The sequence below is a fragment of the Hyperolius riggenbachi genome, chromosome 1 (assembly GCF_040937935.1).
Source record: "Hyperolius riggenbachi isolate aHypRig1 chromosome 1, aHypRig1.pri, whole genome shotgun sequence".
NCBI lineage: Eukaryota > Metazoa > Chordata > Amphibia > Anura > Hyperoliidae > Hyperolius > Hyperolius riggenbachi.
Genome location: NC_090646.1, coordinates 263704544 through 263725222, shown reverse-complemented (window position 1 = coordinate 263725222; position 20679 = coordinate 263704544). Strand labels below are relative to the sequence as shown.

Here is a 20679-nt window from a genome sequence, read left to right as displayed (position 1 = left end):
GGCATTCTCCTTAATATGGGTCTAGTCAAAAAGAATGTATAGCGGTCTTATTGGTCTACGCACCCAATACATCGCATGCCCATGTTCTCTGCTGCTATGTCCAGGTCAAGATTTGAGAACATCCCGCGCTTCCTGCACTTAAGTGCCAATACAACCTGTCATCGAAGAGGCCACCCTGCTTATGACCGGTTCCACAAAATTCGGCCCCTCATAGACCACCTGTCATCAAAATTTGCAGATGCTTATACCCCTGAACAGTCATTTTGAGGCATTTGGTTTCCAGACTACTCCTCAAGGTTTTGGGCCCCTAAAATGCAAGGGCAGTATTTGAACCCCACAAGTGACCCCATTTTAGAAAGTAGACACCCCAAGGTATTCCGTTAGGTGTATGATGAGTTCATAGAAGATTTTATTTTTTGTCACAAGTTAGTGTAAAATGACACTTTGTGGAAAAAAAAAAACAATAAAAATCAATTTCTGCTAACTTGTGACAAAAAATAAAATCTTCTATGACCTCACCATACTCCTAACAGAATACCTTGGGGTGTCTTCTTTCTAAAATGGGGTCACTTGTGGGGTTCCTAAACTGCCCTGGCATTTTAGGGGCCCTAAACCGTGAGTAGTAGTCTAGAAACCAAATGCCTCAAAATGACCTTTGAAATCCTAAAGGTACTCCTAGGACGTTGGGCCCCTTAGCGCACCTAGGCTGCAAAAAAGTGTCATACATGTGGTATCGCCGTACTCAGGAGAAGTAGTATAATGTGTTTTGTGGTGTATTCATACCCATGCTGGGTGGGAGAAATATCTCTGTAAGTAGACAATTGTGTGTAAAAAAAAAAAAAAAAAAAAAATCTCATTTAGAGAAATTTCTCCCACCCAGCCATGTGTATGTGTAAAAATACACCCCAAAACACATTATACTATTTCTCCTGCGTACGGCGATACCACAGGTGACACTTTTTTGCAGCCTAGGTGCGCTAAGGGGCCCAAAGTGCTATGAGCACCTTTAGGTTTTACAGGGGTGCTTACAATTTAGCACCCCCCAAAATGCCAGGACAGTAAACACACCCCACAAATGACCCCATTTTGGAAAGTACACACCCCAAAGTATTCAGAGATGGGCACGGTGAGTCCGTGGCAGATTTCATTTTTTGTCACAAGTTAGCAGAAATGGAAACTTTTTTTTTTTGTCACAAAGTGTAATTTTCCGCTAACTTGTGACAAAAAATAAAATCTTCTATGAACATGCCTCTTAGTGAATACTTTTGGATGTCTTCTTTCCAAAATGGGGTCATTTGGGGGGTATTTATACTATCCTGGAATGCTAGCACCTCATGAGACATGACGGGTGCTCAGAAAAGTCAGAGATGCTTCAAAATGGGAAAATTCACTTTTGGCACCATAGTTTGTAAACGCTATAACTTTTACCCAAACCAATAAATATACACTTATTGGATTTTTTTTTATCAAATACATGTAGCAGAATAAATTTGGACAAAAATGTATATAGAAATTTTACTTTATTTGAAAAATGTCAGTACAGAAAGTAAAAAAAGAAACATTTTTGACAAAATTCATGTCTTTTTTGATGAATAAATATAAATAAAAACTAAAGATCACAGCAGCAATCAAATAACACCAAAAGAAATCTGTATTAGTGACAAGAAAAGGAGATAAAATTCATTTAGATAGTAGGTTGTATGACCGAGCAATAAACCGTTAAAGCTGCAGTGGTCTGAATGGAAAAAGTGTCTGGTCCTTAAGGGGTTTTAAGACTGCAGTGCTTAAGTGATTAGTTATAGTACATTTTGAGAAAAAAGGTGAATCTTATAAAACCAAACCTGAACAGGTGCTTCTAGTTGATTAAAATCCTAAGGAAATGTTGGGAAAATATCTATACACAGTTATGCAGTACTCTAAAATATGTGTTAAGTGCTACCATACTTTAAGATTGCTACCCACAGTAGAGGATGAGGCTTGGACAGCCTCGTCTTTAATAAATGGTTGCGTTCTGTCATGGAGCTGATGTACAATGAATAGATATACATACACTGTGTGCTTAAAGGTACCAATACACTGGAAGATGGCCACGTTAAGGTGCCCATTAACGGTACAATTTTTCACTACATGCAATCTTTTGATGCGATTTGAACGATCATAACTAATCAGAAGGCAATTATCAATTGTTTACATTTACTGAACAATTCTTTCTTAAAATTTGAACATAAAATCCAACTTTCGGATTGAGTTTACCCTATTTAGCATGAGTTTACCCTATTTAGCAATCACCAAAAGAATCGTTACTTGTTGATTGCCTTCATAAACTGAATTTTCAATACATTTTGATCGTAAAAATTGCATCGAAAGATCACATTTGATGAAAAAATTGTACTGTTAATGGGCACTTTAAAAGTGGCCACTAATGATCCAATCTTTTTCATCCAATTTTACCAAATCTATGTAGTAGAAGGGTAAATTGAGCAAGTATATTGATTGCATAATTAAGGCAGTCTCTTATATGGTGTGGCTGGATAGTGTACTGGTTAAGGGCTCTGCCTTTGACATGGGAGACCAGGGTTCGAATCCTGGCTAGGTCAAGTACCTATTCAGTAAGGAGTTCAAGGCAAGACTCCCTAACACTGCAGGGTGGCCTCTTGAGCACGTCCCAGTGGCTGCAGCTCTTGAGCGCTTTGAGTCCAACAGGAGAAAAGCGCTATACAAATGTTCGGATTATTATTATTATTATTATATAACATAGAAATGGTAAGATTGGGTGAAAAAGATTGGACCATTAGTAGCCACCATTAGACAGATCCCTCTCTGAGAGGGATCTGTTGCTGCCGGTGTAATGCAGGCAGATTTCAAATAGATTTCACCATGAAATCTATTGGAAATCTGTGCAGCCACCTCTGCCTACCGGGGCCCCGAAGGTCTCCTTCATGTAACATGTACCAGCCGAGCCCAGTGAGTGTGGAAGTGCTGCAGCTCACTTATCTGCCAGTGCACCTCCTCCGGTGTCCTGTTTCTTCTCTCTGTTGCTGCGGGGTACCTGTACTCTGTGACCTGACAGCAGGTGTTGTAACCTCGTACATGCCATCAAGGCAAAGACGCCTGGTTGCTATGGAGAGAAGACCTGGGACACTGGAGGAGGTGTGCCAACAGTCAGGTGAGGTTAAGCAAGGTTCCCACCCTTACCACTGGATTCATGGGAAGAGTTACACATGGGGGGAGATTGGTTGAGGGTCCATGGGTCATTGGGAAATCTAACGCCGCTGCCATCAGGCACCTGACCAAGCTCTTTCGAATGCGTTCTATGCAGATTGCAGTATTAAGTTATGATCGATTTTGGAATTAGGATTGGGCGACCACAATGCAGCATCAGTCTCTGGCAAATTTGACAATTATGATCTAATCTACTGCATATCTGTGTTGCAAATTGGGTAATGTATAGGCACCTTTACTGTTCACTTGAATGTATAGTATTATACTTTTGAACATACTTTGAATGTATGTAAAAGGTTTATTGAGGTGACATAAGGTAGCCATACACGCATAGATTGCCATCGAATGTGGCAAACAGATCAGGTCGAAAAATACAATGGATGTGACATGTTGTGCTATGGATTTTCAGCAGATTTGATCAGAGTGATCAAATCGACTAGGAAAACTGATGCGCGTTTGGCTGTAGTCTTTATTAGGGCTTATACAAACAATGTAATAACAATCGTCTCTTCCACTCATCAAGCATGAATTCATCTGCTGACTACTTGAAAATGCCAGAGAATAAACATTTCACCCATTTGAGAATTGGACTTGATGGTAAATATCTGTACTGCACATATTCTGGCCTGTGTGTTCAGGACCAATTGATATGGTGTGTGGGTGGGAAATGGCTTGTACACAGTCTGGGCTACAGCGAGTGGTCGCATGGTTCTGATAAGTGTGCCGCCCCTCTCTACTTCGGCCCAGTTCCCTGGGGGTCCCTAGCTCCTTTCCCGTTTGCATCCAAGGGGTCTTGTGAGGGACACAAGATTGGCTAGAGCAGGGGTGTTGAACTCAAATCCAAAGTGGGCTGAAATCCCACCAAATTTGATGGCTCTGAGGGCCAGTTTTGGCCCATGACCCGGAATTTGACATGTATGAGATAGAGGAACCATCACGCATGTGTAAGTTACTTTGGCTGTTCTGTTTAATTGACAACCCTCTGATCACTCCAAAGATTGCTTGCAGAGCCCTGACGAGCCACACGAATAGTGGGTATGTACGCACCTTACCTGTGTAAAATCTATAACTACTGTACTGGAGTTTGTGTCTCTCATATAGCCAGTGTTATAATTATTTTCTATCCACATGTTTATATTCTGTTGGTTCTTGTGATTAGATTTTGTGTGTCTCCTTTTATATTTATTGGTGAAATGGGCCTTTTTTTTTTAATCTGAGGAACTGGGCTTCCATAGGGACCTGTCCAATTCTACAGCCAAGTTTAATAGGCTGAAAGAGCAGTTCTGTCTTGAGACCGTGGGGTAGATTTATCAAAACTAGTGCAAGGAAGACTGGAGCAGGATTGGTGCATAAAGGTCCAGATCAAGGATTCTGATTGGTCACTCTGAGCAATTGCTTAAAGGGACACTTAAGTAAAAAAAAAAAAGAGTTTTACTCACCTAGGGCTTCCAATAGCCCCCTGCAGCTGTCTGGTGCCCTCGCCGTCTCCCTCCGATCCTCCTGGCCCCGCCAGCAGCCACTTCCTGTTTCGGTGACAGGAGCTGACAGGCTGGGGACGCGAGTGATTCTTCGCGTTCCTGGCCACAATAGCGCCATCTATGCTGCTATAGCATATATCATATACCATATAGCAGCATAGAGGGTGCTAATGTGTCTGGGAACGCGAAGAATCACTCGCGTCCCCAGCCTGTCAGCTCCTGTCACCGAAACAGGAAGTGGCTGCCGGTGGGGCCAGGAGGATCGGAGGGAGACGGCGAGGGCACCGGACAGCTGCAGGGGGCTATTGGAAGCCCCAGGTGAGTAAAACTCATTTTTTTGTTTGTTTTTTGACTTAAGTGTCCCTTTAATTTCTGCGCCAGATTTGCTCCAATTCTCCAAACCATACTGGCTTTGATAAATCTGATGCTTTGAGCCTAGTTCAAGAATAATTTCAAAGTGCTTTTGTTATCAGTATTATGAACTACCTAATCTCAACTTGACTGTTGCTTAACACTCCAGTATTCTTCTAATACACAGTATATTTGTCCTTTTTCTTAGTTTGCTATGATAACATCTGTTTTAATTATTTTTGTAGTGTAACATTTGTTCGACTTTTTTCTTTCAGACCTTCACCAATGAAGCCCATTGTGTTGAAGAAATCTTGAAGGTATGTAGAACAACAAAAAACATGCTTTTTTTTCCTTGGGAAGTGCATAGCATAGACTCATCTCAGATCAGTACATACAGTAGTCGTGGTGTGGAATGTTACATTTATTAAAAGTATTGTAGATAGAGTGATCAAACCTACCTTTTGCAGTATTTTCACAGTAGATTCCTATCATGCTTGCTAACTGCAAACTGTGCTACAGAGCTTTAACCACATCAAGAAGTCATGCTTATTTTTCAGATACCTAATTATGTTGTGTACAGCGTGACCCATGTTTCCCGGTACTTAATTATTCAAAAAATATTTATCACTTGCGGTGACCTAGATTCATCATGTAAAAGATGTAGCCAGCACAAAATATTTCATTTGCTATGGTTACTGCCATTAAGATTGGGGGCGGCCAGTTATGAAGTACATGAAGTAGTTGGAACGTACACAATCATAAGGCTGAAGTTAAGATGATCTTATTGACTCGCTGCATAAATATTGATAGGTAGGACTTGCAAGGCTTCAATGGCCAGCTAATGTTATGATGATGATGATCTCATGCAGACAGCAGTGCTAGCCCTAAACTATGTAAGGCACACTTATGCGCCGCTTCTATCTTCCGCTGGCTGTCCCAGTAAATGCTCCAGTTGCTCTCAGTCATGCTCTACTGCGCATGTGCGACCTGGTCGCGCACGTGCCCCTAACGGGCTCCTGTCGCCGGGAGCATTCTGCAGCTGGAGCAACCTGAGCACCATAGGGGTGTGCACATAGGCCGATCCACGCATGGGCAGTACAACATGACTGAGGGTGGCTGGATGATTAAAATCCAGATAACAACCACTCTATGGTGCATTAATCAACACTTACAGGAAAGTTGAAGAAACAAAACATTTTGCACATCAGTGCTCTCAGGTTCCCCCCTCAGTCCAATGCACCAGTGCCACTCTTGTCTCTGCTGTGACCAGCAGCGTGGAAGTCTGGTGTATCGGAACTGGAGGGGCGGCAATGGCGGAGGGCGGGACCAACAGTCAGTTCTCTCAAGATCCACACTCGCAGTATATTTTTTAAGCCAACTGAAGGATTTACTGGCAGGAGCAAAGAGGCCTGGGGAGGCTACGAGAGAGCCCATGGCCTGAATGGGGCTGGAGGAAACCCCAGGTATATATAAATGCTTTCATTTTTTAGTCTCAGGTTTCCTTTAAATGACTCTTTATACTTAAAAATATCAACATAAAAAAAAATTCAGGATATCATATTAAATTTGAATCATTGTGCAAGGCATGATCAGTGTTAAATTAGATCGGAGTTTAAATTTTTTTTTTCCTTTTTAAATCTATACTTACCTCAGTGTTTTAGAGATTCTTCAGATGCTTATAGGCTTCTTCTTGTTGTTCCTCCATCTTGCCGCTGAATGCCCTGTTTGGAGCTCCAGTTGTACATGATACGCAGAGTGTAAAGTCATGCACTAGGCTCTGACTGGTCCCAGAACATACAGTGGCAAGACGATGAAGAGTCTTCAGAACCTGGGTTCTCAGTGTGTGGTATGCATATCCCAGGGGTACTTTGTTGGTCTCAGGGGTACTTTAACTTGTTATAGTCAATCTATTACCAGGGCTGTGGAGTCGGTACAAAAATCTTCCGACTCTGACTCCTCAGTTTATGAAACCACGACTCTGACTCAGACTCCGGGTACCCAAAATGGCTCAGACTCCGACTCCTTAGTCTAATACTTAACAGGGCTGTGGATTTTGTACAAAAATCATCCGACTCCCGACTCCGACTCCTCAGTTTATGAAATCAACGACTCCAACTCCGGGGGCCCAAAATTGCCCCGACTCGGACTCCTCGACTCTGACTGCAACTCCGACTCCACAGCCCTGCCTATTACAGTAGTTTTTTTTTCTTTTTAATGATTAAAAAAAGAGAAATCCTATATAAACAAACCTAAATAGGTATACGTAATTTAAAGCATCAATGAATACTTGAACAGCATTCATAGACAATTTTGTAGCCCTTCTAAAGAATATATATATGTCAATGGACACTTAAATGGATGTTACCTACAGTAGGGGGTACTTGGGCAATGCAGCCATTAATAAAGGAGTATGGTACATACTATAACAATGTTGAGAAACAATGCTCTAGTCTATATAAACAGAGTACACCGAGAGCCTGAAATAGCGCAGTAAGTACTGGTATAATATGAGCAATATGAAGTAAGCTAAATAATACTCACAAACCTGGGTTACCTCATAGGCAACCATTGTACATGCAGGTGGGGGAGATTGGACCTGTCCCCACTCAGGATTAAGAAGTCGCGCTCTGTAGATCAGAAGAAAGTGGTATGGCACCTCTCCACCAGGGGTGGACACAAGTATTGTATATGTTACGGCCAGAACCCGAAGTCTGGCCACTTCGGGTTCTGGCCAGCCAAAATGCGAAGTGGCCGTGTTACAGTGACCAATGTCCGAAACGAAATTGATTCCAGCGGCTGTATACTGATTTGATGGAGGGCGGCGGCGAGGGGTGGAGCCTAGTGACATCGCTGGCAAGGAAGACAGTGGCCCTGTTACTGCGGCCAATGTCAGAATGGAAATTGATTCCAGCGGCTCTGGCGTACTGACAGCTTGTGCTGCTCGTATACTGATTTCATTGATTAATTCGCCGGGGAGGCAGGAGGGCGGTGGTGAGGGGCAGAGCCTAGTGACATCACTGGCAAGGGAGACAATAGGGTAGCAGTGAGGGGCAGAGCCTTTGGAGCAGCACACAAATCCAGCTCCTCTCCTTGCTCCCCACGATGGCACTGGCTCCTCCCCCTGCCCCCTCCTATAACCTCTGGCAGCCGGGTTCAGCATCCCCTACCCATCTTCTATTTCCCCACTATGAACGGTAGTGGACGATGGAGGAAGATATTGCCAGTGGTGAGAGCAGTGGATGGGGGAGGAGTCGGAGTCCCGGACTGTAATCACTATTGGCCAACTGATGAAAGGAGGGTGGCAGGGGGAGGAGCCGGGGGCGGCATCAATTTCGTTTCTGACATTGGCTGTGTTAGCACGGCCACTTCGCATTTTGGCTGGCCAGAACCCGAAGTGGCCAGACTTCGGGTTGTGGCCATAACATATACAGCAAACAGAGGCGCTAAAATTGCTAAGGAGGTAGTGGTGGACTTACCTCCTTGAAGCAGACACAGTTACTATCGATTTCAAAAAATTCAAATATTTATTGAATAGGGGGTCTGGGAGATACCCATGCGCTTGGTATCACCCAGATCCACTACTGCTATATACTCCGTTTCATTGCCTGATGAAGCAGGGTCATACCTGTGAAACGCAATGCATTACTATTTTTGGAGTATGTCAATAAATGTCTTTTTTGAAATTGACAGTATCTGTGTCTGCTTTAAGGAGGTATGTCCACCACTACTTCCTTAGCAATTTTAGCTAATTTTATTCTTTTGCCACCTCTGTTTGCTGTAATCAATGTTCTAGTCTAGAACAAAGAGGTAAGTATATAAAACTTTTTTCACTTTGGGTACACTTTAATGTCAGTCTGCTTTATGATGCTTAACAACAAGTGTCAAGATAACAGGTTTGTTTATATATTTTTCCATAAACCCTTTGTAATGTATATATCACTTACTTTATGTTTTCCTTTTCTTTTCATACAGGAAATGACACATTCATGGCCTCCACCATTAACAGCTATTCACACACCAAGCACTGCGGAACCTTCCAAATTTGCATTTCCCAACAAGGTTTGTTTTCTATATAATTTTAACCACTTCACCACTGAGGGGTTTTACCCCCTGAGCACCAGAACAATTTTCACCTTTCAGCGCTCCTTCCATTCATTCGTCTATAACTTTATTATTACTTATCACAATGAAACGAACTATATTTTGTTTTTTCCGCCACCAATTAGGCTTTCTTTAGGTGGGACATTATGTCAAAAATTATTTTATTCTAAATGTGTTTTAATGGGAAAATAGGAAAAATGTGGGAAAAAATTAATTATTTTTCAGTTTTCGGCCATTATAGTTTTTAAATAATGCATGCTACTGTAATTAAAACCCATGAAATGTATTTGCCCTTTTGTCCCGGTTATAAAACCATTTAAATTATGTCCCTATCACAATGTTTGGCGCCAATATTTTATTTGGAAATAAAGGTGCATTTTTTTCAGTTTTGCGTCCATCCCTAATTACAAGCCCATAGTTTATAAAGTAACAGTGTTGTACCCTCCTGACATAAATATTTAAAAAGTTCAGTCCCTAAGGTAACTATTTATGTATTTTTTTTAATTGAAAATTTTTTAATTTTTTTTTCATTACAAAAAAAATAAAAAATGGGGAGTGTGGGAGGTAATGAGTTAATTTTTTGTGTATAACTAATTCATTTGTGTTTGAAAAATTTTTAGGGTGTAGTTTTACTATTTGGCCACAAGATGGCAACAGTAACTTTTTGTCTAATGCGACCTCCAAGCGTCCTTCCGGACGCTCGGTGGAAGTATAAGGAGGCTGGACACGTGAGTTTTTGCTCACAATGATCGCGCTGCCCATCGGAGAGCAGCGGATCATTGCGGGGCTTAGATCAACGAACGGGAATGGATTTTCCCGTTCATTGATCTCCGGGCGAGCGGGCGGCGGCGTGTTTACTAGCGGCGGGCGGCGTGTTTACGAGCGGGAGCGCGGGCAGCGGCGGGAGTGCGCAAAGTACGGATTTCTCCGTCCCTGGGGGTTAAAGGATGGAAAAAGGGACGGAGAAATTCGTACGGGCGGGGGTAGAGTGGTTAATATTATTGAAACATTTTAATGGTTTGAGTTGTGGTCTTTATTTGCATAGACACACCCACTGTACATTGCAAAAGTATTCAGAGCTCTGACAGCCATATCCTATAAGGATTTCAGTGTTCTTCCCAGGCTCTTTTAGCTGGGTGCTCCACCCTGTGAATTTTGGTGACCACCCGGCTATCATCGGCTCGCCTCCTCATCCACCTCTTATTCTGTAAGCAGAGTTGCGCAGAGAAGCGCTGAACCTGCATTCTCCCCTACCCAGCTACTTTTTCATGGCACCCGGCTGGAAAAAAAATTCTGGGGAGAACATTGGATTTGATCACATTTTAAGCATTTGACAATGAGGAAAGTGCACTGCTCAGGGCAGGCATACAAATGAAAATCTTTGTCACACCATCAACTGTTTAGTAGCACTCTGCAGCTGCATGCTATTCAAGTCTTTGCAGCTGCAAGTTGCTGCTAGTGTGACATAGTTGATAGCATCTCCATTGTATAGCATTAGCAGGAGACCTTTAGCGGCTACAAATCTGTGTGTGATGTTCTCAACTGTTCCTTGAGTGCAGTTATTGCAAAGTCTGCGTCCAAGCACCAGTGGAGAGAAATATGTATATTCAGATCACCCTTCAAAGTCCCCACAAAACCCAGTCAGCATGCTCAGGAGCATTAAATCATTGGAGATGATAGACAGATTTCCATACTCCCTAAAGCAACTGAAAGCGACATAACCAAGATCCACTGGTAAAGAATTATTGTTGGTGTTATGGAAGCACAAAACTAAAACTGATGCAACAGTTATATGCTTATTAATAGTATGATTGATTATTGTATTTATAAAGCGCCATCATATTACGCAGCGCTGGAAAATAAATACATACAGTAGTGCAAAGGATGTCAGATGTAAAGTAACCAGGTTATACAACATAGGACAAAGGCAAACAGGGTACAAAATACATGATCATGCGATATTGGGCTGGTTGGGTAGGTCCAGTAATTCTAGTAAGAGGCGATCATAGGAAGTGAACACAATGATGGGAGCGCATGATTATGTAGGAAACACTAGGGAAGGGAGGACCCTGCCAAAGGCTTACAATCTAAGGGGAGGAGAGATGAACACACTAGGTAGGGCTGTCGTATAAGTATTCAGCAGAGTTACTGTGTGGTAGGGCGTGTGTAGGCCATCTTGAAGAGGTGGGTTTTGCTTGAACGTGTTAAAAGAAGGGGGCAAGCCTGATAGGAGGTGGAAGAGAGTTCCAGAGGGTGGGGCGGCTGTTGAGAAATCCTGCAGCCACACATGGGAGTTGGAAACGGGCAGTTAGGCGAAGGTCGTTAGAGGAGTGGAAGGAGTGGCCTGGTGTGTACTTGTGAAGAAGCTCCAAGATGTAGATAGGACAGGTTTTGAGCACAGATTTATAGGCTAGGCACAGAATCTTGAAATGTATCCTGGAGCAATGCAGTTCCAGGGGAGGCCAGACAGAAGGGAGTTGCAGTAATCTTTAACGAATATGCAGTGGCATAGCAATGCGGTGCAGAGGTTGCGACCACACAGGGGCCCTTGGACCAGAGGGACCCAGAGGAGCCCTCCTTCAACTGTAGTATTAGCTCATTATTGGTCCTGTGCTGGTAATAATCACTTCTACAGATGCTTTGAATGGTAGTAAACATTAACCTCCCTGGCGGTAAGCCCGACCTCAGGTTGGGTATGCGCGCAGGAGGATTTCTCAGGCCCTGCTGCTTTTTTTTGTACACGCAGCTAGCACTTTCCGATCGCCGCTATCCGCCGTGACGCCCCCCCCCCGACCCCTTGCGCAGCCTGGCCTATCAGCGCCATGCAGCGCTGAGGGGTGGATCGGGACTCCCGATAACATCATGACGTCGCTGACGACCGTCGCCATGGCGACGGGGGAAGCCAAGCAAGAAATCCCATTCTGAACGGGATTTCCTGCTTGCTCTGATCGTCGGAGGCCATCATGTAGCTAGCGCTAGGCTAGCTACATGATTTAAAAAAAACAGACTGTTCCCCATTCCCTTATTGCACCTCTGTTACTATGGTTGTCCTTGGCAGGTTTTGGTGCGCCGTATTCATTGTTATGTATAGGGTGTGGGGGTGGGAGGCGGTTGGCGACAATGTAAAACTTGCATAGTTGCCTCAGTTATGCTACTGCCAATATGCTTTGCATATTGCCTAAAGCAAGCCTGAACAGAATTGTTCCACTAATACACCCTGCTGTCTAATCTAACTGGGCAGAGCTGCAGAGTGTGCTGCCTCAGTGATATGGAGGTTGCCATTTTGCTTTCTGCGAATTATGAAAAACGACATTACCTGCATCTGACCCTTTTTTTTCCTGACTTTAAACAGTTAATTTCAGCCTGTACTATACTAAATACTACCTATACTAAACTTGGCCTAGACCAAGAATTTAGCATGTGTACAGGTCTTCCCTAAGCTCATATGAAGATCAGGCATATCCGATCTGTAAGTGACAGCGACCCCTCATGGCATTGTTGTTCCTCTTACCACTCGGGTCGAAGCCGCTTGCATACTGCACAGTCATCCCTTCTCCTTACAAACTGATTCATCGTTCGGCTATAGCCACATGGCACGCCTGTACAGCCATTCACACACTGCAGTGTCACTTGCAGGATCAAGCTCAGTCCTGACAGGAGACACTAGTCCAGTGTGTGTATGAAGAGAAAATACAAGCAGATTTTTATGCATATTGAGTTCAGGATCATTTTAATTTGGCGGCACTGTATGAGCAATAGTTTAGTTTGTGAGGGGCTCCTGTATTTCATGTACTACCTGATACTGATAGATCTGTCTTCTCCTTTGTTTTTCGTGAATCACCTCAGGAAAGTCAGCATGCTGCACCTGTCAAAGGAAACCAAAGTGAGTGTGACATACTGTGACATTTTCCTTCCATAGCTTGTGTTATTTGACTTGATCAGCTAATGTAAATATGTTTACAGCTCAGGAGTTTCTTCCTTTTCTGTCTGTGTAAGAGACAAATGCTCTCTCCCTTTTGTTTTCCCTTTTCCATGTAGTGTGTTTTGTGTTTTGCTTGCTCATTCCTAGTGAAAGCTTCAGTGAGACTTCATTCAGCAAAGAACAGTTATATTCTTTATTTTGTTTTATTTACAGAACACTATGACACCTCATCCAACATCGTGCAAGGCCCAAAGAAGGGATCCTCGTAAGTAGCTGTGCAGCTTTTCCCTCTAAACTGCTTTACCAGAGGGTCCTATGACTCCATTTGGGCCAATATATCAAGTAGATGTGAGCGGAGGATCTCCTTTGTATACTGTCATTTTTATCTGCAGTTTGTCCTCCTAACCTGGTGAGATTTAGTTTTCCCAGCCTGAACACGTTTCCAAAAATACTGCTTCTTTACAAAGTCTTTCCTGGGATCATATGGCTGAATAACATGGGTTTTTTTATGGTTTTAGAATTATAATAAGCAAGTGGCACATAAAGATGTAAGCATTTCATGCTTCTGTAAACTACTATTTTTGCTGTTGCTGAGTGGTGCTTACTTTTAAATTTACGTTTCCTGTCTTGTGATATGTAAAAGATGTCACATATTAAACCAGATGTACAGTGTACCTTTGTGTACTGGCTGCTGGAACTGGAGCCTTTTAAAGTGATATGCTTTTTCCTGTGCTGGTAGGCATATTCATATGTGGTGCAATCACTGCAATTACTCCCAAATACAACGCAGATATAGAAACCTCTATTTTAACCACTTGAGGACCAGAGGTTTTTACCCCCTAGTGACCAGGCCATTTTTGACAATTCCGCACTTCACAAAATGGTTTATTGCTTGGCCTTAGGGCCTTTTTCCACTACCCTGCGATTTGCGATTTTTATTCAAATCGCATAACGCAAGGTACATTAAACTAATGGAAACTGCAGCAGCCATTTCCATTAGTGCATCCGATTGCATTGCAATGAGAGACACTCTGCGGCCGCCATCCTGCGTTAGGCAGTCGCAGCGTGGTTAAGCTTGGATATAGACACATTAGGAATCTTTCTGTTGTCAGTCCAGCCTAGTTCCATGTTGGGAAGAATTTTACTCGCTTTCAGCACCTTTCTGTGAGTGTTACAAAGGACAAGAAATAAGGGGGACTATTAATAGGGACATGCACGCAATAGTAGTTTTTGTCCTATAGCAAGAGATGATTAAAACTTTCTACATACCCACACCATAATATATTAAATAGAGCGCAATGTTTCATCTCTGACTGAACCCCTGAGCTGTATGCAACTATGGCCCTTGCTATTGCCTATATTGGATTGGTGCTGTTGTCAGATACTGGTAAACTGTAGCTGCTGACAGGATTAAACTTGGGTGGGGGTTTTATTTCTGTCTGTGTCCCCATAATGGGATTTGTACTCCATTCCGGTCAGTGTCAGAGAGGAAATCTCTGTAATGGGATCCTGACAGCAATAAAAAACTATTTGGGGATCTTATTCTTCCATTCTATCACCCCCCAAACCACAAAAAAAAATGTTTTGGTAAGAGTTCCATTTTAACTTTTACTTTTTGTGTTTTTAATGCATGTTTTCTGGTATTGGTTGGCATTTACAACTAGTATGAATACAACTAAATGTTAGTGTGTGCTTTACCAGTCTTTACACTAATATCACAAGACAAGCAGAAGACCAGCAGTTAAAGGGAACTTGGAAATTAGAGGCATGTGACGGCAGTATCCATATTTATTTCCAGTTGCCTGGCAGTCCTACTGATCTCTTTGGCTGCAGTAGTGTCTGAATTACACACCTGAAACATGTAGCTTACCTCTGATCTTGTTACACTAATGATGGGGTTATTTCTATGTAACTGTAGTAACCTTTAAACAGGTGTAGCATGATATGAACAGAGTTGTATATATCCTAATAATAAAGGAAGGTGGTAATTAAATTAAGTTTATATATAGAAGTGACTTTCCAGATTTGTTAGGAAATTACCCATTGTGAAATACCTGTGCTGGTGACAAAGATAAGCTGCACAGAAATATACACCGATTAAAGGGAACCAGAGACTCCGGACATGAAAAAAAGAAAAAAAGATTTCATACATACCTGGGGCTTCTTCCAGCCCCATAAGCCTGGATTGCTCCCACGCCGCCATCCTCCGCTTCCTGGATCCGCCAGTACCGGGTCCCGTCACTTCCAGCGGACGCGGCCAATTGTCCGCATGATCAGGGGATCCCTCCATATCCTTACGCCTGCGGCTGCGTAGTATGCAGCCGCACGCGTAAGGGTATGCTGGGAGCCCCTGTGATGCGGAGAATTGGCCGCGTGATACCGCCGACTGTCCGAAACTACGGGACCCAGAACCGGCGGATCCAGGAAGCGGAGGACAGCAGCGTGGGAGCGATCCGTGCGTATGGGGCTGGAGGAAGCCCCAGGTATGTATAAAATCTTTTTTCTGGCGTCTCTGGTTCCCTTTAACTACAGTATTACAAACACTGGCAGGTCATCCTAATCCTGTTACTATGGTACCTTTCAAAGTGAGTCAGTTAACAGTGGCTAATAGGAATGGTCAGTGCGATACGAAGAATTCTTGAGTTGATGCACAATTATGCAAAATTTGTATGCAAATGTATGCAGCTTAAAAATGGACTAATCGGATTTCACCTTGGTGGCTTTTGATTGCACCGTTTTCAAGCTGCATGAATTGGCATACATGTACATAATCCTGCATCAATTCAAAATAACTTGTATCTCACTGACCAACCCTATTGACTAACCTTCCAGCGGAGTGACTGGTGTGTAAGAGGAAATAGGAGTACTCTGTACCTCACATAGGCACAAGGAGGAAAATGCAGAAAATAAACAGTCAACACCCCCCCCCCCCCTTCAAATATGCTTTTGTAAACACTTGTTTCATCCATTATCTTTTATTATTACGTTTTCTCTGATTATGCTTGTACATAAGTAGACTGATTCTTATTCTTTTGGTTGTAGCATGCTGGAAGATGATCTCCAGCTCAGTGATAGTGATGGCAGTGCTGAAGAGGAAGAGGAGGAGGTATGTCACTGTTCGTATGGATGCTGCTGGCTATTGAAGATCTCATGGACCATCATATTGATATACTCAGCATTTGACCCAGTGTGTCTTCTGTTGACTTAATTTGATAACACTAAAATTTGTATTTTGTTTTTGCAGATCGTCGAAAAGCCACTCTCCTCTGCTCCATCAAGGTACTGCATATGTTTTATGCCATACTTTATTCAACAATCCCAACATGTCAGGCTAGGTTCACAGTAGGCCATTACATTGTGTTCCTGTTTCAACAGGAACACAACGCAGCGTAACAAAAAAGTCGTCATACCACACGTAACAGCTGCGTTAGGGCGCATACAGTAAGGTACGGTGAAGCAAACGGACAATGAAAAGTATGCTTCCCTGTACCTGTTAACCTGTGCCTTTAGCAGTATCTCACTGCAGAGGTGCGTTACCATAACGGAACACATTACACCACAAGGCTAATGTGGCACTGTGAACGTCACATAGACTCATCATTGCAGTGTGTTGTTCCGCGTTGCAATACCTCCCTAATGCCGCTACATAATGTCTGACTTGAATGTAGCCTCAAAGTATTTTGATGGTTGTGGAAGACAGTCTTCCTATCTCTCTGCTGTCTTTCCCCGATTTTCAAATGTGATCTTCCTGTGACTGAGAGACTTTATTCAATTAAAATAGTGGAAGGTGTCATTACAGAGGGTTCTGGTGGTAGCCATACAATTTGTGTTATTCGGTATCATATTTTAGTACTCCCAAATTCAATTCCCAATTTCAGGCAGCATGTCCTATATAAAAATCGCAGTAGAATACACTTTATGAGGTCCTGCTGTGAATTTTAGCAAAGCAGTCATATAATTTATTTGACCATTTTAGAAGTCATTCATCACACCCTGATCCATTTGTTTATTCAACAGTGCAGTGTGTTTCAGGGACAACTTCCTTTTTCATGTTTTTTCCATTTCCTTCAAGCATAGAGGCATAAAGTAACCAGAGGCAGCTATACAAAAAGCAGTTAGCAACTAACAAGGATGTGATCTCCAAGACGGCCAGCAAGAAAATCTTTCCACCTTTTCTGTCATAGCTACTGCTCATAGTATTCTTTTAATTTAAGATCCTGCAGACACCTTATTTGTAGTTCATTTGTAAAGGTTATGTGGCCACTCAGGTAATCCCTTGTTCTGTACCAGTCTATGGCCTAGGACACAATAGGGATCGCTGCTGCGCTTTTAAATTGTGCAAGCACTTTGTGCAGCGATCCCCAGAGCCATAGTGACTGGCTGACCGGGATTCCCAGTGTTTGGACGTGATGTGCATTATAAGGCCTCTTGCACAGTGCATGTATTTCCGATTCCGCTTTTTAATCGGTTTTTACCCCCGATTCCGATTCAGATTTTTAATCTTTACTGCATGCTGCGTTTTTTGATCTGTTTTTCTGTTGAATGTATTCAGGGAAAATCGGAATTGAAAATCTGAAACGGAATCAGAATCAGAAAACGGATTTGCAGTGTGCAGGGAACCTAAACTGTACAGCTCTTCCATTTTGTATTTTTTTATCCTTTGTCCAGCTCCAACCCCCCCAGCAGAAGAGGCCATAGGTGCTTCTCTAGCTCCAATCAGACCTCTTCTGCTAGGGGGCAGGGCTACGGGTGAAAGGAAAACATTAGTTCATCAAATAAGTACTGTATATTAAACTTTATTGAAATATAACACAATAGTTTTTGCAAAGCGATTCAGTAGTGATTTTGCGGTGCTTTACTTTGCATTGGAGCACAATCACCCCCAAAATGCTGCAGGACCTGCAAAAGTGACTTTCCTTAATCGCAATTGCTCCACTTTACATTGGCAAAGAGCTTTTTGTAATTGACGACGATCCAAAAACCCTGCAAAAGCACTCTAGTGGATCCCAGCCCTCAGAGACACTCCTTTGCACCTGCTATTAGCTTGCGCTGTTCCGCCTGGCAAGGATGAGGGCAATAGTGTTGATTTTGGCCATGTTAAAGCCGAACTCAACTCTAAACTCCGAACGCACATTTTCCATCTTCTCAGGAACCATGTTATATTAGTAATATTCTCTTGGCTCCTTTCTTTCTGTGGGTAGAAATCATATTTTTCTCTCATTTCGATAGTGTTGAGGAACTGTGGTTTATAACGGTTTAGGATCAATTCTGCTACATAGCTTTGTTTCCACTCGTGATCAGTAATCATGATACAATAATTGCATGTTTTTATTAAAGCGGACCCAAACCAAACATTTTTTTAATACAAAATATTTAGTTGCACCACTCTGACACATACAAAGATAAATAAACACTCCTTCAAACCTATGAGCATTTCAGTGCATGCTTTTCACCCTTCTCTTTTCATAACTAGGATTATACAGGTGGCAGCCATTAGCAGTTCCTCCTTTGCCGGACACCACCTACTCCACCAGTCTGCCGGATTCTGTCCCGGCAATATGAAAGGAAGGGAGGGGTTCCTCCAATAAATGTAAAATATTTTATATTTGTCATCATGCAGCTGAAAAAAGGCTGCTATTTATTATTATTACAATTTAGTAAATAGATTTTATTTCTGAAATCTTGTATTTTTAATTTGGGTCCACTTTAAGCAGTCGCATATTGTGCAGTTTTCAATTTTTAAACCCATTGCAAAATTAGTGTTCGCTGGCTTGCATACATACGAAGCCAGGGGATACGTACTCCTGCTCTAACATAAGCAGAGATTTTTTTCAGTTGCACATAACCATATATGTGTGTGAAGATCCAGAGGCAGCATCAAGGCCAGTCTAATTCTGAGGTCCCTGTGTTACTATTGGATGCTATCATGTCCTACATATCCACAATGGGACACGAACATGGAGAATCCCTTTGTCTTACTGCAGTCACTAAACTGAGCAAGACAGAATGGTAGTTCACTTTCCCTGTCCTTGTTGCTCTTATCCAGGGGGCAGCACCCAGGTAAGTTTACTCATGTACCCAGGTTTGTGTCCCACTGTGGACGCATTGTTTGTAGGGTGCGATGGTGTCCCTCTTTCGCTTAGGAACTCCAAAAAGAAGTAGGTCTTGATGCTGGCTCTGGGGCTTCCCCACCTGACAAGTCTCAGTTTATGTTAATGGTGCCAAGCTGGGAAATCCTTTATATTTCCCTTCCTTGTGAGCTTCTCACCTGCAGGCTATAAGCTTGATGGAATGAGCTACCATTTAACGTTTCAGTCAGGACCCAGGCTCAGCATATCTGGAGTTATGTTCACTGATATTTTGCCATGGGTTCTGCCTCAAGTCTGGTCTGGTTACAGTCTCAGAATGCATGTCTGCTGCCTAGATGTGCAACATGTGCCAGCTTTTTTTAATCAAAATATATTAATTAAAATATTTTTAAATTATGCTTTTCTAGAATGTTTTATAGTGTGACATTTTATTTTAGGTTTAGATGTGTGTGTATATATGTTTACTCAAAGATTTTTTTTAATTCTGCAATTAAAAATAAAAAAATGTGACACATCTAATCAAGGCTCTTCTTGTGACTATGCTCAGTTTTCAGAAGACCTTTTGGCTTCTCATGCTCTGGAAACAAGATACTTTTTAACATTCTGTACCAGACGTGACACTTGTCACAGATCTCTACATTACTGGGGTAGCTGATCTTATGAGGATTGAAATGTAAAAACAGTTGTACAAAGCCTAGTCAGACTTGGGACTGAATTTTTCTTTCTTCATTTTATTTGGATTTGTATGTAGAACCATTATGTTCTTTGTAAGCATGGGAGGAAGTTGCAGGGCATTCTGGGTTGTCTTTTTTTTTTTTTTTGCTTCTTTATTTCCCCTCAGACTTCACTAATGTACAGAAGCAAAAAAGACAACCCAGCATGCCCTACAACTTCCTTTTTGCGGCAACGTACGAAGTAAGAGTCAGGTAAACTGGGGAATGATCATTTATAAACAAGAAAAGTAATAGAGATTTTAACTTTTAGATTGCCTGATTAGCAATTTTATTACTTGTTTACCAGATAAAAATAAAGAATTAATTTTTTATTTTATGCCCGACACTTTAAAGGACTCACGAGGTGACATGTGACATGATGAGATAGACACGTGTATGTACAGTGCCTAGTACACAAATAACTAGGCTGTGTTCCTTTTTTTTCTTTCTCTGCCTGAAAGTTAAAAGTCAGGTATGTAAGTGGCAGTTCCTGTCCGGGTCGGGACCGGGTCGGACACTAGCTTAACCTTCACTGATGAGGAATTGCAGCCATAAAACACACTTGTGGCAGTAAATGGCTTCTAAGAGCAGGAAAGAGATAAATAAGGTCAATAGTTCATATATTTTAGCCCTGGAATACTTAAATTAATGCGTCATTGAGAAAAGGCCATGAAACCGTAAAAGCTTAAAAAGTTGATAAATAAAACTGCGGGATAATTTTAAAAATTATTTTTAGAAGGAGGAGGACAGCTACAATTATCTCAATTTTTTTTTTCCGCCTCGGATGTCCTTTAAGGTGGCCT

At 42.2% G+C, this 20679-nt stretch overlaps 1 protein-coding gene across 4 annotated transcripts in view; it reads left to right on the top strand.

Moving 5' to 3' along the window:
* Positions 1-20679, top strand: part of AFF1 (ALF transcription elongation factor 1) — a 205870-nt gene that overhangs the window by 116128 nt on the left and 69063 nt on the right. For all 4 annotated transcript variants that reach the window (XM_068233478.1, XM_068233477.1, XM_068233479.1 and 1 more), the window contains 6 exons: positions 5327-5368; positions 9024-9110; positions 12999-13035; positions 13288-13339; positions 16117-16180; positions 16319-16353. In XM_068233478.1, the coding sequence (XP_068089579.1) occupies positions 5327-5368; positions 9024-9110; positions 12999-13035; positions 13288-13339; positions 16117-16180; positions 16319-16353 (317 nt within the window). The remainder of the gene's footprint in view (positions 1-5326; positions 5369-9023; positions 9111-12998; positions 13036-13287; positions 13340-16116; positions 16181-16318; positions 16354-20679) is intronic.